Source organism: Chelonia mydas, chromosome 6 (genome assembly GCF_015237465.2).
Source record: "Chelonia mydas isolate rCheMyd1 chromosome 6, rCheMyd1.pri.v2, whole genome shotgun sequence".
Taxonomy (NCBI): domain Eukaryota; kingdom Metazoa; phylum Chordata; order Testudines; family Cheloniidae; genus Chelonia; species Chelonia mydas.
Genome location: NC_051246.2, coordinates 117,732,985 through 117,750,939, shown reverse-complemented (window position 1 = coordinate 117,750,939; position 17,955 = coordinate 117,732,985). Strand labels below are relative to the sequence as shown.

At 43.3% G+C, this 17,955-nt stretch overlaps 1 protein-coding gene across 4 annotated transcripts in view; it reads left to right on the top strand.

The window, feature by feature from the left end:
* Positions 1–17,955, top strand: part of MTHFD1 (methylenetetrahydrofolate dehydrogenase, cyclohydrolase and formyltetrahydrofolate synthetase 1) — a 74,643-nt gene that overhangs the window by 38,447 nt on the left and 18,241 nt on the right. For all 4 annotated transcript variants that reach the window (XM_043548472.1, XM_037901107.2, XM_043548474.1 and 1 more), the window contains exons 17-25: positions 2,716–2,792; positions 3,560–3,700; positions 6,262–6,330; positions 10,792–10,903; positions 11,016–11,155; positions 12,324–12,365; positions 13,475–13,575; positions 14,475–14,652; positions 17,085–17,192. In XM_043548472.1, coding sequence (XP_043404407.1) covers positions 2,716–2,792; positions 3,560–3,700; positions 6,262–6,330; positions 10,792–10,903; positions 11,016–11,155; positions 12,324–12,365; positions 13,475–13,575; positions 14,475–14,652; positions 17,085–17,192 — 968 coding nt within the window. The remainder of the gene's footprint in view (positions 1–2,715; positions 2,793–3,559; positions 3,701–6,261; positions 6,331–10,791; positions 10,904–11,015; positions 11,156–12,323; positions 12,366–13,474; positions 13,576–14,474; positions 14,653–17,084; positions 17,193–17,955) is intronic.

Here is a 17,955-nt window from a genome sequence, read left to right as displayed (position 1 = left end):
CAGTTAAAAAACAAAAATCACATACACCCCTAGGTGAAATAGTAATACCAACAAAAATCTGTATGTAGATCAAGCCTTGGTAGAAATAACGTCTGCGTAAAATCTGAAATCCTACTATAGTTAGGAACTAAGAAGTTTCATTATCTATACTAAAAAGGCAAGTCCAGAAACTCATTAACATCCTACTGGTAGAATGGTACAAATTCAAACACAACATTGACAAGCAAACATCCTGTGCTATATTTGCAACCAACCCTGTTTTCTGAGGTATTGAACTTCCATAAGTCAAGAAAGCTGAAATGCTTTGACTAAGTTAATTATTTGTTTTTTGAAAATCCAACACTCAGGTGCCTAAATATGGATTTAGTAGCCTATTTTTTAAAAAGATTGGCCTGTGTATATGCAAAAAGTTGACAGCATCAATGTATTGAAAGTCTAAATTGACTTTTCATTTTTTTAACACTGAAGCAATTTTGCTTGTGTTCACAAACATTATACACTGCTCAGAGTGAAGTTTTTAATAAAAATACAAATTTAACCCCTGATGTTGTAAACACTTAAGTCACTTGCTTAACTTTAAGCACACAAGTCATTTGAGGTCAGTAGTGTGTGTGAGTAGAGCTATGTGCCTGTTTGCTGATTTAATTTTCAATGTTTTGGTTTTTTACCTATGGCAGTTCTGTAACGTACAAATAAGGTACCCTACCAATAGTGACAGGTTTTTAAAAAAATGCATTTATAAGTTATTTTCTTATAAACTTTATATTAAGATTACATTACAAATTTTCAGTTTAGTTTTTACAAAGGTTTTACAAAATTTTAAATAAATTTAAAATCACTCACTGGCTCAATCCCCTAAAATAATCATACTTGGCATTTACATAACGATATCTAGCTGTTCTATAGCACTTTTCATCCATACATCATACAAGCGCTTTACAAAGGAGGTCAGTATCTTTGTCCCTGTTTTACAGATGGGGAAACTGAGGCACAAAGAAGTGAAATGACTTGCCCAAAGTCTCCCAGCAGGCCAGTGATAGAACTGGGAATAGAATCCAGGTAGCCTGAGTCCCGGTCTGGTTCTCTAGTCAATAGGTGACACTGCCCCTTTTATATAGCACTTTATATCTTCAAATCCCTGTACAGATATTGCACCCTCCATCTACCCCGTGAGTTCACTGGAAATAACCATTAGCCCAACTTCAGTGGCAATAGCCAACTGTCCTTATGTTACAGGTGGGGGAAATTGAAACAGAAAGGCAAAACGATGCAGCTAAGATTAGAATTCAGGACCTCCTACCTCACAAATCCACGCCCATTCTATAAGAGATGCTTCTAAAACCAGTGTGATTAAAGATCCCAAGTTGTATCCAAATTCATGTTTGCAATCCAAACCCCCGTAGTCAGGAGTAGAGTCCTTTGGGAGGTATTGTAGGAATGTACTTCGCAAATATCAGCAACAGACTGAGGTTCGTGCTTTCCTAGTGCTTTAAAAATATGATCCCTTTGGTCTGTGCAGCAGGCTGGTTAGAATTTTACTAGCAAAAGCAAACCAAAAAAGTTATTGGACTGATTTATTTTAATTTCTTTGATTGAATCCAGACATTATCCTATATCTCTCAGCAATGGGAAGTGAAATGTGTTCTCATATCTGGCTCCCAGAACTTAATGAGACTAACATCATTGGCAATATACTGTGAAGTATTTAAACTTGAAACCAGTTGGCTGGAAATAAGTCTGTAGCGAATTCTGAATGAATATTTCTCACACCCAGTTCTGTTACGAAATGCAGAAAGAAGGAACTGTTTGATACTAAAACAGTAGTGTCTGAGCGTTTCTTTACTCAGTTCTTTGTGGGTCCTTATTTCTCTCTCTCTCATCCATTAGTATTTTCCCAATCTCTTGTTGTTGCCTGATGGGGATGAGACAGCCAGAGGGATAGTGTCAAGCCCCCTTTAGAGAGGAGGGGTAGTCTTGTGGCTAAGGGACTGGGCTGGGACTACAGTTGTGGATTTGATTCGTAGATCTGCCACAGAGTCTTTGTGCAACCTTGAGCAAATCACTTGAGTTTTCTCTGCTTCAGTTTCCACCTGTAAAATGGGGAGGCAGTGTTACCTAGTGGATAGAACACTGGACCAGTACTCAAGAGACCTGAATGTCTATTCCTGGCTCTGCCACTGGCTTGCTGGGTGACCATGGACAAGTCACTTTACCTCTCTGTGCCTCAGTTTCCCCATATGTAAAATGGGGAGTATACTGACCTCCTTTGTAAATTCTTTGAGATGTAGGAATGAAAAGCGTGATGTAAGAGCTAGATTTTATTAATATTTGATTTATAATACTTCTATTCCCTTTTGTCTTGTGTGCATAAATTGTAAGCTATTTAGGCAGGGGATTGTCTTTTACTATGTGTTTGCACAGCACCTAATACAATGGGCCCCTGATCTCGGTTGTGATCTCTAGATACTACCATAATACAAATAAGATGTAGTAATAGCTTGTAAAAGGGCTTTAAGATCTATAGGTTTGAGCGTTGTGTATTTAGTAGTAGTATTTTAGTTTTTTAAAGAGTATGATCCTTCTCATCACTATCCCTTCTCTTAGTGATGTCAATGTTCTGAGTGACCAAATGGATATTTCAGAGTTTGAAATCACATGTATTAGCTTAATGTGGATGTTTTTTTTTTACTCCCTGCAATTCCCCTCTCCCTGCAGTGATGGACACAAATGACAGGTTCCTGAGGAAGATCACTGTCGGACAGTCTCCAACAGAGAAAGGCTTCACGCGAACGGTAACTGGTTCCTGCCTCTTGGGGCATTTAACCCTTTGAAAAGCAAGCAGGAGAAAAACAGTCCCTGAATAAAATTGTCATGTTCACCTCTGTGAGCCTTTCTTCTGCTAGGAATTAACAAATGTGCATTGTGCTGTCTCCCTGCTCAAATGAAGGTGAGAGGATGTGAAGCAGAGCCCCTAGCAGTGTTAAAATTCCCACCCCAAAACCTGCCACATTTGGTTTTAAAATTTGGTCACCAAAAAAGTCTTTTCTTGAACGTTGGTTTCATGGTGGACTGGAATGATCTGTGTAGAGTCTCTTTACCTAAAACCAAGCCATGCAGAAATATATTTTATTTAGTGCAGCAATAACCATTTACAGCTGTTCCAGGGACTTTCTTTCTTATAGAGACGAGTAGTTTTTTTCCCACATGCTGCAGCATTGAGACCAATTACTTAGATTGCTCTTTAAAATACATTCTGGCATGAAACTTTATACTGGATTTCTGATGCTACATTATTAACTAGCTTATGTGCCTAGAGAAATACATTTTCATATGATGTTAGTAGAGTAATGTGGTGCCTGTGCATTTTTCTTTAAATTGCAGAAAAACCCTAATTAAACACTGTGAACTTTAAGCATTCTTAGTTGTGATACTATAGATCTGTTTATTTTAAAATGACAAAAATAAATTTCCAAGAATTCAGTGCAGCTAAAATTTCTGCTTAGCAGCCCTGACACTTCTCTCTCTCTCCCCCCCCCCCGCCCCCCCTTGTTTGTTACAGGCCCAGTTTGACATCACGGTGGCAAGTGAAATTATGGCAGTCTTGGCACTCACTGATGGACTAGGGGATATGAGAAGACGATTGGGAAAAATGGTGGTAGCCTCTAGCAAGAAAGGAGAGCCAGTGACTACAGATGATCTTGTAAGAGAGCCATATAATTGCTACATCCCTAAATGTAAAACTCTCCTTGTTGGCAAGTGAAAGTCCTCTGATGTAAAACAAGAAGATGGTTCCACATAGGAGGGGTTGTAGGCTATTGAAAACTAAGGATGAAATCCTGGTCTCATTCACTTCAGTTTGAGTTTTGACTTCAATGAGGCTCAAATTTCATCCTGAGAAGAGAGAGAGTCCTCTTGATGCTAGGGCAGCTGGGAGGCTGTGTGTGTGATCGATCTCCTATATGTCAAGATGAGGTTTCAGCCCTAAGAATTAATGGGGAAATATGCAATGGCAAAAAATACTATGATTAAGGTGAATCACTCACGAATGGCTGCATTTTTGTAGGAGTACAGGGTCTCCAGAAAACAGCCTTGCAAAAAAATTTAAAAAAAAAAAGCCCACTATTTCCCACTAAAAAGAACACTCGCTGTCCATTGCCTAGCACTGTCCCTTTGACACCCACCTGAGCCTACATAGATGTGAGTCATTGCTGAATTTGGAACTATATCTTTCAAAAGCCTCGTTTGCCGAAGGCCACAATCAGCACAACAGGGAGATGCTTGGAAATGTTTCCGTTTATTTCACCTTGTTTGGAATGAGCCCTTCCAGAAAAGTGGCCTCCTGTATGAAAAGTACCAATAAAAAAATCCACCCACTGCGCCAATATCCCAAACTAGAAACTGTTACAAATATCTTAATATTAAGGCTCCTCCCATCCATCCTGCCCCACTTTAAATCTTGGCGGAATAGTCACTTTGCAGGATGACCAAAAATTCAGCAGATTTGGGCTCTGCAGATGAACAATTAAGCTAAGTTCCAAAACTGGGCGCCCTTCATTGAAAATGCCCTGCTTGAGGCTTTCAAAGCCCACTAGGGGATTTAGCCACACAGTGTCCATTGAAAGAAATGGGAGCAGTGTGACTAATCCACTAATCGGTTTTTCAAATGTCAACTCCTGCCCCCAAGACTTTCCCAGTTAAACAGGCCTGGCTAGTTCAGAACCTCAGGGAGGGGAGAAAAACGTTCTTGTTACTCAGGCAGAGAGCACTTTGTCAGGGAGGTGCATTAATACTGGTTGGAATTTGGGTAAAATCAGTCTTGAATTACAATTGTTCTTTACCTAATTGTTGCAAAGTAGAGGATCTCATCAAATCTAACTCACTGCTTCTCTCGGCCATTTGAGTGTCTTCCCCTAGATTTGGCTGGCCCAGTCTCGCAATGTAATGCAGTAAAGACACACGCACACCTCCTCATGCCTCTGTAGGCCTTACACAGGCAAAACTCTAGCTGACTCAGTGGGAGCCTTGTCTGCCCAGGCCCTTCAGACATGGCACAGACAGCAGCAATGATATCATTGTTCTGTCTGGAAGTTTGAAAGTTAGAAAGAAATTTTGGAGCAAAACTTAATGGCTACAAGTTCCTTGTAGGATACAAAGACAGTTGAGGAGTTTGGGGGGAATAGTTAGAACTGTCGAAGGGTCCATTGAATTATACAGAAGTCTAGTATCAGTAATATTGCTTTGCAGTTTTTCATTATTTTCTTCTGGAGCTGGGTAAAATTAATCTATTAAATGCGAACAGAACCTTCTCAGAGTGAGATTGAAACAGGAATTAAATGCATCAGTATGTCTTTTTTTTTTTAATAATTGCAAATTCTCCTTGTGTATTATTGAATACTACAATCCAGCTGAGAATAAAATTGTCTCAGTGAAAGAGACCGGAAGGTTCAAGGGACTGATGATGGATCTTAGCTCACTCGTTCAAATCCAGTCGTTGTGGTAGTGACTTAAAATTGTTACTGCCAGGGCTTTGTAGTGGTCTCAGTTCAGTTCCTAGTGGACTGGTGTCGGTCACAAAAACGCCCTCTCCAATGACTCTAATAGATGGGGAATGTGCATGAAGATAAGGTCACTCACTCCCCCTTTGCAGGCATCAGAAGGATTGAGGCTCCAGGGTGGAGCAGTGAGCTACTGTTGCCCATGCTGAGCCTATTCTGTGGATAAATAGAAGACTTCAGACTCCAGTGAGGACAATTGGGCACCTCTCGCAAGCACCAAAATTCACTTCAAAAAATTGTTTCTGCCAGACAGACCTGGCCAGAATGTAGCAGTTGGATGCATTAGTTCTGAGGCCAGTAAATATAAATTTAGATACAAAAATGAAAAAAAAAAATACATTAAAGACATTGACATTGAGTTTTTTTTTTTAATATCTTAAATGGGATTAGATACCATCAATGAAAGGAAATAATGCTGTGACTGAAAGAGAAGCTGAGGCAGTTAGCACAATACACTGTTTCCACATGAGTGTCTTATTCACTGCAGTGATCTCCCCCCTGTTGCATGACTAGACCACGTAGCATTCTTCAGTGGGCCGCATTGAATCGTGAAACTGGTACATCAGTAAGTGCTACTAGCTCTGTTCTTTGAAGGATCACCATGATGGAGGAAGAGCCTGGGTGTTGACTAGGAATTTCAGAATGGTACGAACACAGCCTTAGTAGACCTTGGGAATTGATGTTCTGTTCTCCTTTGTTCCCTTAGGGAGTGACTGGTGCTCTGGCTGTCTTAATGAAAGATGCAGTGAAGCCAAACCTCATGCAGACGTTAGAGGTGAGCAATACACTCCTTCATGGACTGCTTCGGTATGTACATTCACTAGACTGGCAAACTCAAAATGAAGCCTGGAAAAGCTGATTTAATTGCAAAGCTTTAATTTCATTTGATGCCTGTAAAAATGGATCTGCCTCTCCTGTTCATTCTTTCAAGCAGTAGTTGGGGGATGTGAAATGTTTCCCGTTCGTTTGTTTTTTTGTGTGGTTGGTTGGGTTTTTTTGTTTGGTGGTTTTTGTTTTTTTTTTTTTAATTAAAGGGAGGAAATTTTGTGTCTGTTAGTCCAGGGGAAGGGCGCTTGTCCCCAAGGGCTTTGGGGTTGCCGGAAGGAACTCTCATGCCAGCTCCCAGTGACTTGATCTCTTCTCTCCCCCTACCCATGCTTGGCACAAGGTTCTCCAGCAGAATTTTTGTAAAGGGGACTGTGGTTTGGGGTGAAGGAGCAGATGTGAGACCTATGATCCCATGTCTAGTCTGAATACCTGCTGGCTGTTACAGTGGAGCAAGGGGGAAATAGAGTAAGGGGGATCAAGGAAGTGCAGCTTCCTCTCCTCTGCTGAAAGCAATGGGGAGCTCCCTTTTCTCTCCCTGGCCTGGGGTAGCAGCGTCCCCTGCAGCTCCCCCTCCTTCTTGGCTGGTGCACCGAGAGCCCCCACTCTCCGTTTCTATCTCCTTTTACCACTGAGTAGAGCACAAGATGATGATGATTTATCTGTATGTTTTCTCACCCCCATCCAGTTGCTACATTTTACTCCGCCCACCCCCCCACCCACTGTTTGAGTAAATAAATAACTGAACATTCTTCTTCGAGTGATGGTTCCTGTTGTATTCCACTGTGGGTTACGCATGCGCCTGGAGCTGGGGGAATTTGAAAGTAGTGTCCATTGGTCTGTGCATGTGCCCTAGCTCACCTCGTGTCTTGGATCGAGAGGATAAAGGGCAGGGCAGGGCGGACCAATCACCTCTCCAATTCCTTTTCATCACCACTTGGTTCAGGTCGCAACTGCTCTGTGTCCATAGCTTCAATCTCATCCCTTAAAATATGATTTACCTTGGTAGATAGTTTTGGCATTTTGTACAGTTCATAGTTTTAGTGTTAGATTAATCGTTGGGGGTACTGAACTATGGCCAAGACTCCAGATTTCACACTCTGCGCTTCTTGCCCACAATCTTCTTGATCAGCAACGATTACCAATGCCACATCTCAGCAAGGTGCAGTGTCTGCCACTCCTTTTCCATCCATACCCAAGAAGGGTGGGAACTCCACCTCCAAACATACCTTATGGAAATAGTCGTGAGCCCTCAATCAGACCCAGGCCAGGGAACCTCCCTGTACATTGGTCTGACTCAGCAAGGAGTGAACCTCCTGCTGCTAAATCTGACATTGGTGCCAGAGAATCTGCCTCCATAGACCCCCCCGTGGTGGGATCTTCTCAGGATATGTATGAGACTACATCTTCTTCAAAATACACTTCAAAGAAGTCGGACTGGGCTCTGAGCAAGCCCAACACTTCAGCCCAAGAGAACTTAGTGTGTCCTAAGTCCCGAGGCTTGACAAGAAAGTCCATAAACATTAGGCTCCATCGGTACTGTCATCGGCACCTCCCAAACCTCTGGATCTGTCAGCGCCGTTGAAGACTGTTCACTGACTATCCCGGCACCGTCCTCATCAGCACCCTCTCTGGCTCTGATAGTCCGGACAGAGACACAATCCCTCTCAATTCGGGAAGAACTGGGTCCCGTGCACTCTGGAATCCCCTTTCTCAGGTCCATTCCTTTCCAGAGATGTTGAATACTTGAAGTTTATTGCCTGGTCCTTCCTCGAGATGCCGCTTCCCTCCAGCACCACCGCCTCTAGAGCAGGAATCCATTTTCTCCTCATCGGGAGGCACCGATCCAGAGGAGCCTTCGTTTCCTTACCCTACATCTCCTCTGCCACCCAAAACACTTGCACCACCTTGGAACCAACCTCCGCATTTAGCTCTGAGGCACTGGCACATGGGAGCCTGCACGTCACCCTTTCAACCCTTCCTACTGGCTATATTGGGGGCCCTGGAACCGGGCACCCCCCTGCAGAGTCAGTCAGGTCTGCTAGAGAGTCACTCCTTTCCTCCCCTTGAAGGAGGCACTCAGATCCCCCACATGGATCCTTCCGAAGAGGAAGTGCAAAACACACCAGATTCGGCGGTTCTGCCAGAGCCGGCAAGACTGCCATCGTCCTCTCCGGAGGAAGCAGTAACCCCTGTGTCTCCCCCTCCCTGCTGAGTTCAGGCAGTTCTAGGATTATCTTCATAGAATTGTTGGCAAACTTCAGATTCCTGTGGAAGTGGTTCAGGAATCCCAGCACAAACTCCTGGACATCCTCTACCCATCTGGATCCAACAAAATAGTGCCCCCCCCCCCCCCCCCCCCCCCGTTAATAAGGCTACAATGGAGCCAGCTGGGGCTGTTTGGCACACTCCTGCTACCTGCGCTCCCGCCCTCAAGAGGGCTGGAAAGTGCTGCTATTAAGTGCCAGCCAAAGGGTCTGAGTTCTTGTTTTCTCGATCCTCTCCCAATTCTTTGGTAGTCCAAGCGGCTTCTGAAAAGGCTAGACAGCAACATCCCTGATCTGCCCCTGTTGACAAAGAAGATATGTCTAGACCTACTGGAGAGAAAGGTCTTTTTGTCATCTAGCCGCCCACTCAAGAGAGCCAAGTATCAGGCACTACTGGCCAAATATGACTTCTTGAACTGCTCCAAGTTGGTGGAGTTCACTGACAGTCTGCCACAACAGGACAGAGCTTGTTTCCAGGTGTTGATAGATGAAGGAAAAGTGGTAGCAAAGACCGCTCCCCAATATGCAGTCTATGCCGCGTTCACTTCCTCTAGAGTCTTTATCCTCTCAGTCGGAGACGCAGGGTGAGCCAAGGCTCATGCGTGGGCCAACGGACACCGCTTTCAAATTCTCCGGGCGCATGGTGCACATGTGTAACCCATGGTGGAACACAGATAGGGGCCACGCATCTTGAAGAAAGAAGCTCCAGTTACTAGTAAGTAACTCCTCTGTGTAAGGAGGGCTGGAGAGGACTTCCTTAGAGCCAGTCACCATGGTGCCTGAATACCCAGAAAGAGCCATTTCCTTACCCCTCTTCCCCCTTACCTATACAACCTCTTTACGCCCACATACACCTGTAGCCAGAGTGGGTCTGCAATGCGTCTGGGAGCCCAGGTCCATAGACTTGTGGTGTTGGGGCATAAGAGCCCAAGCTCCAGTCTGAGCCACTAGCATGCCGAGGCTGGGAGGCTTGCTCCCAGCTACAGAATAGCATACCCCCAGAGACCAGGAGCCTCCAGGATGATGCATTCTCTACTTGCTAGATTCAACTCTTACATTTTCTAAACAAAAACCAGTGCAGATTTATTCTGCTTGGAGCTGGGAGATAGAAGATGCAGCCCAGTCTAGTGACTAACACACTGGTCTGGGAATGGGGATTCCTGAGGTATGTCTACGTTGCAAATAGATGCCCGTGGCTGGCCTGTGCCAGCTGACTCAGGCTTGCAGGGCTTGGGCTAACAGACTGTTTAATTGCAGTGTAGACATTTGGGTTTGGGATACAGCCTGAGCTCTGGGACCCTCCCACTTTGCAGGGTCCTAGAGCCTGGGCTCCACCCTGAGCCCAAACGTCTACACTGCAATTAAATAGCCCCTTAAGCCAAGCCCTTCAAATCCGAGACAACTGGCACTGGCCAGCCGCCGTGTTTTAATTGCAATGTAGACATACCACTGGGTTCTAATCCCAGCTCTGCGATTAGCATGCTGCATGATCTGAGGCCCAGATTTTTTTGGAGCCTAAATCGGTTTCAGAAAGAATTAGGCACTTAGGAGCCTAAATCCCATAGACAGATCTGAGCCTTAGTGACTTGCCAAGGTCATGCAGCAAGTCAGCAGCACAGCTAGGATTAGAACCCAAGAGTCCCCTTTGCCAGACCTGTGCTTCAGTCACTAGGTTGCACTACCCTTTCTATCTCCCAGCCCCAAGCAGAATAAATCTGCACTATTTTTTTTGTTTGGAAAATGTAAGAATTGAACCTGAGCTCAGCAGCACCTAAATACCTTTAAAAATGTGGGCCGTAATCTCTCTGCCTGAGTTTTCCTGTCTGTAATACTTGGATGATAGAATGTTTGTGAAATGTTTTGAGAGCCTCTGATGGAAGGTGCTACAGAGTGAAAAGTATTGTTATAATTTAACCATCTCTTTCCTGGGAGGATTAATATCTCCACTTCTGCAGATTATTAAAATCCTTTTTGCTTCAGATTCTTACTACTGGGAATGAACGTTTGATCAGAAGGCTTTAAGAACTGCTGTTCGCCACAAGTGTATTTTTCTCAACCTCAAATGCTGTGGTCCTTAGCCTTGCAAAGTTTCAGAAGGTACTGAATCTTCCCTTTTTTGTTTTCTCCTGTCCTCTCTCTTCCAGGGGACTCCAGTGTTCGTTCATGCCGGACCTTTTGCCAACATCGCACATGGCAACTCATCTGTCCTGGCAGATAAAATTGCACTGAAGCTCGTGGGTCAGGAAGGCTTTGTTGGTAAATTTATGTGTTTGCTGTCTTTCCTCTTGGAAAAGAGACTTCCTTTTTTTTTTAAAGAGAGCTGACTTCTCTGCTCACCGTTTTAATGTGCTCTTTATTCCGCCTACAGTAACAGAAGCAGGTTTCGGAGCAGACATTGGCATGGAAAAGTTTTTCAACATTAAGTGCCGGTATTCTGGCCTCCGGCCCCATGTGGTTGTGTTGGTTGCCACTGTCAGAGCTCTGAAAATGCATGGAGGAGGACCCACTGTGAGTACTAGGCAATACTTTCTGTAGGCCCAAGGGACAATTCTTGTTATAAATGAATCCTTTTGAAGTCCTGTGTGTAGCTAGAGGTAAAAGCAGGCTAAGATCCTGACTCCCATGGATTTCACTGGGCCCGGATTTCATCCCAGGGGCATATGTCTGGCTCATTACTCTACACTTTGTTTTGTATCTGACTCTTGCAAATTTGATTCTGTGGGAGGTTTTTAACCCCTGCTGTTCCAGAACAATTCAGCTGCCTCAGCGGGTCCTGAGTGGAGAGGCACTTTTGCAATTACTTCCAATAGAGGAGCCCTCTATCAGGCTTTGTTTTCTGGCCTTCCATAGACTCACCACTTGTTTTAGTGACGCAGTCTGGCAGCTGTGGCTTCCTCTGGTGGCCAAATCCCTGTTACGCTGTCTTGTTTGCCCATATGGTTTCTGCGGACGCTACCAAATAACACCATAGTACGTGCTATCCCTGTGGTATGGAGATGCAGCCTCTGTCCCAGAGACCTCTCAAAGCAAAGTTCTCCTAGGAACTGGAAACCTCCACCCACACTGATAGTGAATCTAGAATTTTGCAGTTGTCAGCCCTTGCCTGCCCCGCCCATCCCCTCTTGGTCCTTTCTGCCTTCCACGTGTGTCTCCTTCTGCTCCCCTAGAGTCTTTTCCCCAGTCCATTATCCCCTGTAGCCTTCGTCTCCGCCCTGAAGCTTTCCCAGGTCTAAGAAGCTAAAATGGTTGTTGGCAAAGTGAATCACATTTGGGTGTTGTTTTTCCAGCCTGGACTGTAGAGCTGTACATCCTTTTTCTAATGAGCTCTTGTGTATGCCACTGGCTCTTCTGACAATCTGTCCTGTGCATGCTTTTGTTTTGAGACTCAGTGGTAAAAGTTAATAATGTATCCCTGAAGGCTGTACATGACTTTGTTTGGTACATTAGAGATGCATGCCCTGCTTGGTTTTTATTATTGTAATGAAGCCTCTGCACTCTGGGACATCTCTGTCACATCCGGAATATGTAACTCTGCAATATCCTTGTATTCAGAAAAAGATGAGAGAGTCTTATGAAGAAAGGAGACTGCAGAATAGGGTCTAATTCTTAACCTGAAATGAGATACAACTCAGTGCAAATTGCTATCATTCATAGGAGTCTCTTGCGTTTCTTGCAGGTCACTGCTGGGGTACCCTTACCAAAGGAATACACCGAAGAGGTAATTCTGATCATTATAAATCCAATTGTTGCCATTGGCTAACCAGCTGCTTTAATTGTCATGCAATGCACAACCAATAACTAGTGTGCATCACTTCTGCTGCTGTCAAAGTATTATCTTAGCCTGTAATGTTTCATTTTTATAATGACAGTTTGGCTGTGCTCTCTCAAGCAGTTATCATTATTGACCCAGTCAGTGTTCAGAGCTTTCAGTTTCTCGTGAGCTCATGTAATTGTCCAAGTGCTTGATTTTTTTTCATGGTAATTTCCATTCTGCTGCCTATGACCCCTTCAGTGCTGGAGCTGTGTATAGATTAATTGCCTTGCTGAAACACTGTCACTTCAAATATTCAGGGTTTTTGTGTAATTCCTCCTTTCACAGACTTCCTTAGCATCAGAGGAATACTGTTTTTGCAAGTGTGGAAGGGAAATAGGTTAAAGTCATAACTTTACATGGATGCATTTGTACACTTGGCTAATTAGTATGGCCCCTGTTTATTAATGAGGCTCACGTCTTTGCTTGTGGAACTTCTGTGTGAATTCCCCTTTGCACAACTAGTAATGAAATGGCCAGCATCCCATGCTGATAACCTGAAACACTGCAAATGTAAATATGCATAAACCCAAAGCTGTTAACACAGACTTCAGTGTCACGAAATTCAGTGTTAATGACATTCAACACTTCACAAGAATGCGTCATGGATGAAAATGAGGCTTTACTGTAGGAGTTATTGAGCTTCTGTCTCTGCTTATGCAGGGAATGGATTAAAAGGAAATCAAGGACTTCAGAGACTTGATTCCTTCCACCTTTGGTTGGCAGCTGAAACTAACTGAAGATATCTTAAGCTGTTAAACTAGTAATAATCATTGGATTTCATTGTTCTGGTTAGAGATGGTCATTCCTTTCCCGTAAGGTAACTTATCTGTCATTCAACAAAACAGTGGTATTTGTAGAAAGCTGCAGCATGAAAATTTGTCTTTTAAGGCCTTATTTCTATTTTGATACTATTATCATTATTAGTTCCATCTGCTGTTAAAGTCAGAGATTCCTGGTCGAAGTTTCACTGCTCCTCACAAAACGTATCTCGTTTCTCACTGATATCGTTGCAGAATCTTCAGCTCTTGGCAACAGGTTGTAGTAACTTAGGCAAACAAATCCAGAATGCCCGGACCTTTGGCACTCCCGTGGTAGTGGCTGTCAATGCTTTCAAGTAAGTGAGGCTAGTAGTCAGAGCTGTGTTTGCAGCCATTCCACAAGTGTGAAGTGCCGGTATTCTGAAATGTCACCTTTTTCTTGCTTTCTATAAACTAATGTATAAAATGCTACCAACTAGTATCTTGCATTGAACAAAATTGTCTGATAAATATGACTAAGAGAGCTCCTTTGTCAATCTCTTAAATTCTTTCCCCGGCTAGTTTTAATCTTGATAAAATAGGATTGTTTATTGAGCCAGTAATTTTCATTCTTGCCAACTAAATGATTGTGATCAGAAGATGCTTCTGGTGTCCTGAAGATTAAGTATATAATAGTCTATGCTGTCGCTATTGTCCCTTTTTATACAAGCAACAAAGCTTTGAACTGGTATTAAACTGATTCCAGTTGCAGATCGCAGCCAGTCTGAAACTGAGTAATCAGCTAACGATTTGCCATCCTAAGTGAATAGTTTCTGGTATGTAGCACAGTATCATTTTTGGCTTCTAAGAGAAGTGCATTATATCCATCCGATCTCCATTCATAGACCAACAATGGTATTTGCTTTCATGGTAGTCTCTTACTTCCTAGTACAAGAATTATGCTGGTGACGCTGACCTCTATATAGGACAGGAACCACTGAAAATACAGGATGCTGCTCTGTCAGTCATAGATTTCTGTATACACCGCAGCCGTTACGGAGAGAGCTGGCTGTACTGCTGTGGACTGGCTGCTTTCACAAGATAGTGGAGGCCTATATGAAAATCTCTTCTGACTGTTATGGTGGGTCTGCTGGCTTCTAGGATTGCTTTGTTCAGCATTTTAGGATATTTTGGGGGGAAAGATATATGCTGTATGTTTAAAAGAGGCAAACAAATCATCTGAGTACTAAATGTGTATACTTGGTCATCTTTACAGATCTGATACAGAGGCTGAGCTGCAACTGGTCATTCAACTAGCAAAAGAAGCTGGGGCGTATGATGCTGTGAAGTGCACTCACTGGGCAGAGGGAGGGAAAGGAGCTGTTGCTCTGGCTCAGGCCGTTCAGAGAGCCTCACAGGAACTGAGTAACTTCAAGTTTCTCTACAATGTGGAGGTGAGAACATGCATTGACCAAAGGGGAGACCTTATGTGACTTTGCATTTCACTTCAACAAAAATGTTTGAGGACATTGCGGATTAGAATTACAGACATGCTTTGTGGTCTGTGATACTTCACGAAAGTGCATTGTATCCATTTGCTGGTGTTGCCTAGATTTATTTGCTCTAAGTCAGTGGTTTTCAGCCTGTGGTTTGTGGATCTATACAGGTCTGCGTACTTTGCCTGAGATTTCCAAAGGGGTCTGCACCTCCATTTGAAATTTTTTAGGGGTGTGCAAATGTAAAAAGGTTGAAAACCACTGCTCTAAGTACTGAAGATCACCCTAAAATCTGAGACTTCCATTGGATCCTAGATCTTTTGAGTCTGGGCAGTGAATTGTAAAGTCTCTTTCCTTGCATTTTGGATGACTGATTGGAACTTGTTCCTTGTCTGCACTGAAAGGCTTTACCAGAACTCCCACTCAAAGTGTGAAGCACGTCTACTGTAGGCAACCATGGATCAGGGAAGTGGGGGTATTTACTCCTCAAACTGAGACACATTTTCCAGGCCATACACTGAAATGAAGAGACCTGGAGAGATGTTTTGCTCAACTTGTGATCTTTCTTAGAACTTCAGAATGTGCCTCTTGCTTTGCATGGGGTGGAGCTCACTGAAATCTTCCTGCCTGCCTGCCTGACCACAAAACAAATATGTGATCAATTTATTTTATATCCAAGGGCGAATTTGATTCGAACTCTATTGTCTTGAGTCCACAGAGTAATCAAATAATCATTTTTAATGTCTCACAAGGATTGAAAATCATCTGTTCTAAATACATGGAAGCTAAGTGATACGTTAAAAATACTGCAAGTAACTGGAAATGTGGTTTATAAATAGAGTTGATGTTTCAGGTAACTCTAAGATTGTTACAGATGTAATGAGCTCTCGTAGTTCAGTTTCCGGCCACACCTTCCCCATTCTGGAGTTTTCTGTATCTCTTCTAAGAACATGGAGGACATCTCCATGTTCTACTTGCTTTTAATCCTTCAATTCCCATTTTCCCTTTGATGCTTTGTAGTGCAATTAATGACTTACTAGCCTAGGAGAGACCCATGCATCCTTCAGCCAATAGGAGGGTAACTTCCTGGATGTCAGTATTGTTACGAATTATACCTGGTAGGTCACGCACACAAATGCTGCAAATTATACCTGGTAGGTCACGCACAGTTCGAATCTAGGCCGAGGCACATAAACAAAGTCCACAACTGCAGAGTTCCCAAAAAACACCAAGTTTATTACGCTCGAGCGTGGTGCCCCCCTTCTAGCCAGGAGGGGACCCCGAATACATAATGGCATGGGGGACAGAGTGAAAGAAGGAAGGAAAATGGAGGGGTTCACAGGGCATGCTTGCTCACACACTGGAGGACCACCCCAGAAACACTGGTGTGATGATGATTTCATATTTAATGTACATGTCCCTCCCCCCATTTTGTTGTGGGTGAGTGGGTGCTGCACTGACCTCAGTTTTTGTCGTGCCCAGCCAGACACACTGTAAAGGGGTTTGATTTTCAGAAAGTGCCAAGTAGCAACCCCATGAAAATCATGCCTCTTAAGGTGTCTGGAGTTGGGCACCAAAATCGCTATTCACTTCTGGAAAATCTTGACTGATGCGCCAAAGTTTGATTCTTTTATTGAAAGCCAGTGCCAGATATTCATGCAAAAGTTTCACAGTGCTCCAGTGAGAGTGCCTAAATGGTCCAGGAGCCTGGCTTATACATCTTTCAGTCAGTCTCTCCAGATCTGGTGTTTAACAGTAACCATTTCTGGCTTGAACATGTCTGACTTCCTCTATAGCAGAGAGACAAGGTGGGTGAGGTAATATCTTTTACTGGACCAACTTCTATTCATGAGAGACAAGCTTTTGAGCTTACACAGAGCTCTTCTTCAGGGCTTCCTCTGTAGCAGACAGCTGTCTAAGGGCCTAGTGAAATGCGATGTTATATTTTTGAATCAATTTGTTCACCTTAACAGATGCTGAATTTCTCTCTTACATGCTGTTTGTTTTCCTGAGTACCTAGAACTGCTTTGGACTTTTTCAGAAGTTACCATTCCCCCCCCCACCACTCCTCTTAAGTGTTTCACTGTTGTAACCAGGTTGGATGGTTAACATGTAAGCTCAGCTTAAAGAATATTTATGCATATTTTCTTGCTTCTGGTGACAATAAATGAGTCTTGTTTGTCCTACTGTCAAAAGAAACCGCTGTAATGTGATGAGTGAAACCTGTTTTGAAAACCCTCACATTGTTGTAGAGCTCTGTAGAGCTGCAAGTAGAAATTGGTGTAATAGCTGCAGGTTGCGCGTCCCTTGATGTGTACAGGACTGAAGAGTTTCTGTGATGTCGCAGCCCTTGATAGACTCACCATCATTGACTTGTTTCTCTTTTCTAGCTCCCGGTTGTAGAGAAGATCAGAATTATTGCACAGCAGATTTATGGGGCAGAGGACATTGAGCTATCTCCAGAGGCAGAGCAGAAAGTTGTAATGTACACTAAGCAGGTGAGTTCTGCAGGTCATTGTTGCCCATTGTCTTTCCCCTTTAAAACATTTGCACTAAACAGTTGTGTTTTTAAAATGTGAATTCCACATGTGAAGGGCAGTGTCAGTGCTAATCAAACGATGCACCTACAGACTGGAGGGAATCGGCACAGCTGCTGGGAAAAGGGTGGTGTTCTGGTTAGGAACTTCTCCTGATTGAAACACTGGCTCACCCAATGTTTTAAGTCGTGTCACCATCCTAGCTGGTCTCTCCTTCCCCTTCTGTAATAGGGCACTGGTGATAATTACATCCCTTGCAGCTAGGCTGTGAGAGTTAATGTCTGTAAAGGGTTTTGAAGCTGAGTGCTGTGCAGATGGTATATGTTTTCTTGGTGTCTTGCATGTTTTGAATGACTTCTCTTTTGGAGAACATTTGTTTGTGAAATTATTTGTATGGCTGCTCCCTTTTCATATTTCTTACATGTCCCTCTATATTCTACAGACCATTCATATAATAGCTGTGTAATTGCTGGTCCCGCACATCCTGCAATTATATTGATCTGATAAAGACTTCAGGTGGGCTGAGAACTTTAATTTTGAGCTGTTAAAAAAAACAAAACCCCACAAAAACGCTTAGTTACATACTGGAATCCTATAAAAGCATTAACCTCTTCTCTGATTGGATCTGGCCATGACAACGTTTGTTTTTTCCTTAGTGACTGGAGAAAAGAGGAAAGGTGATACAGAACTGATTTGACAGTAACATGCAGGTTGTGGGCAAAGC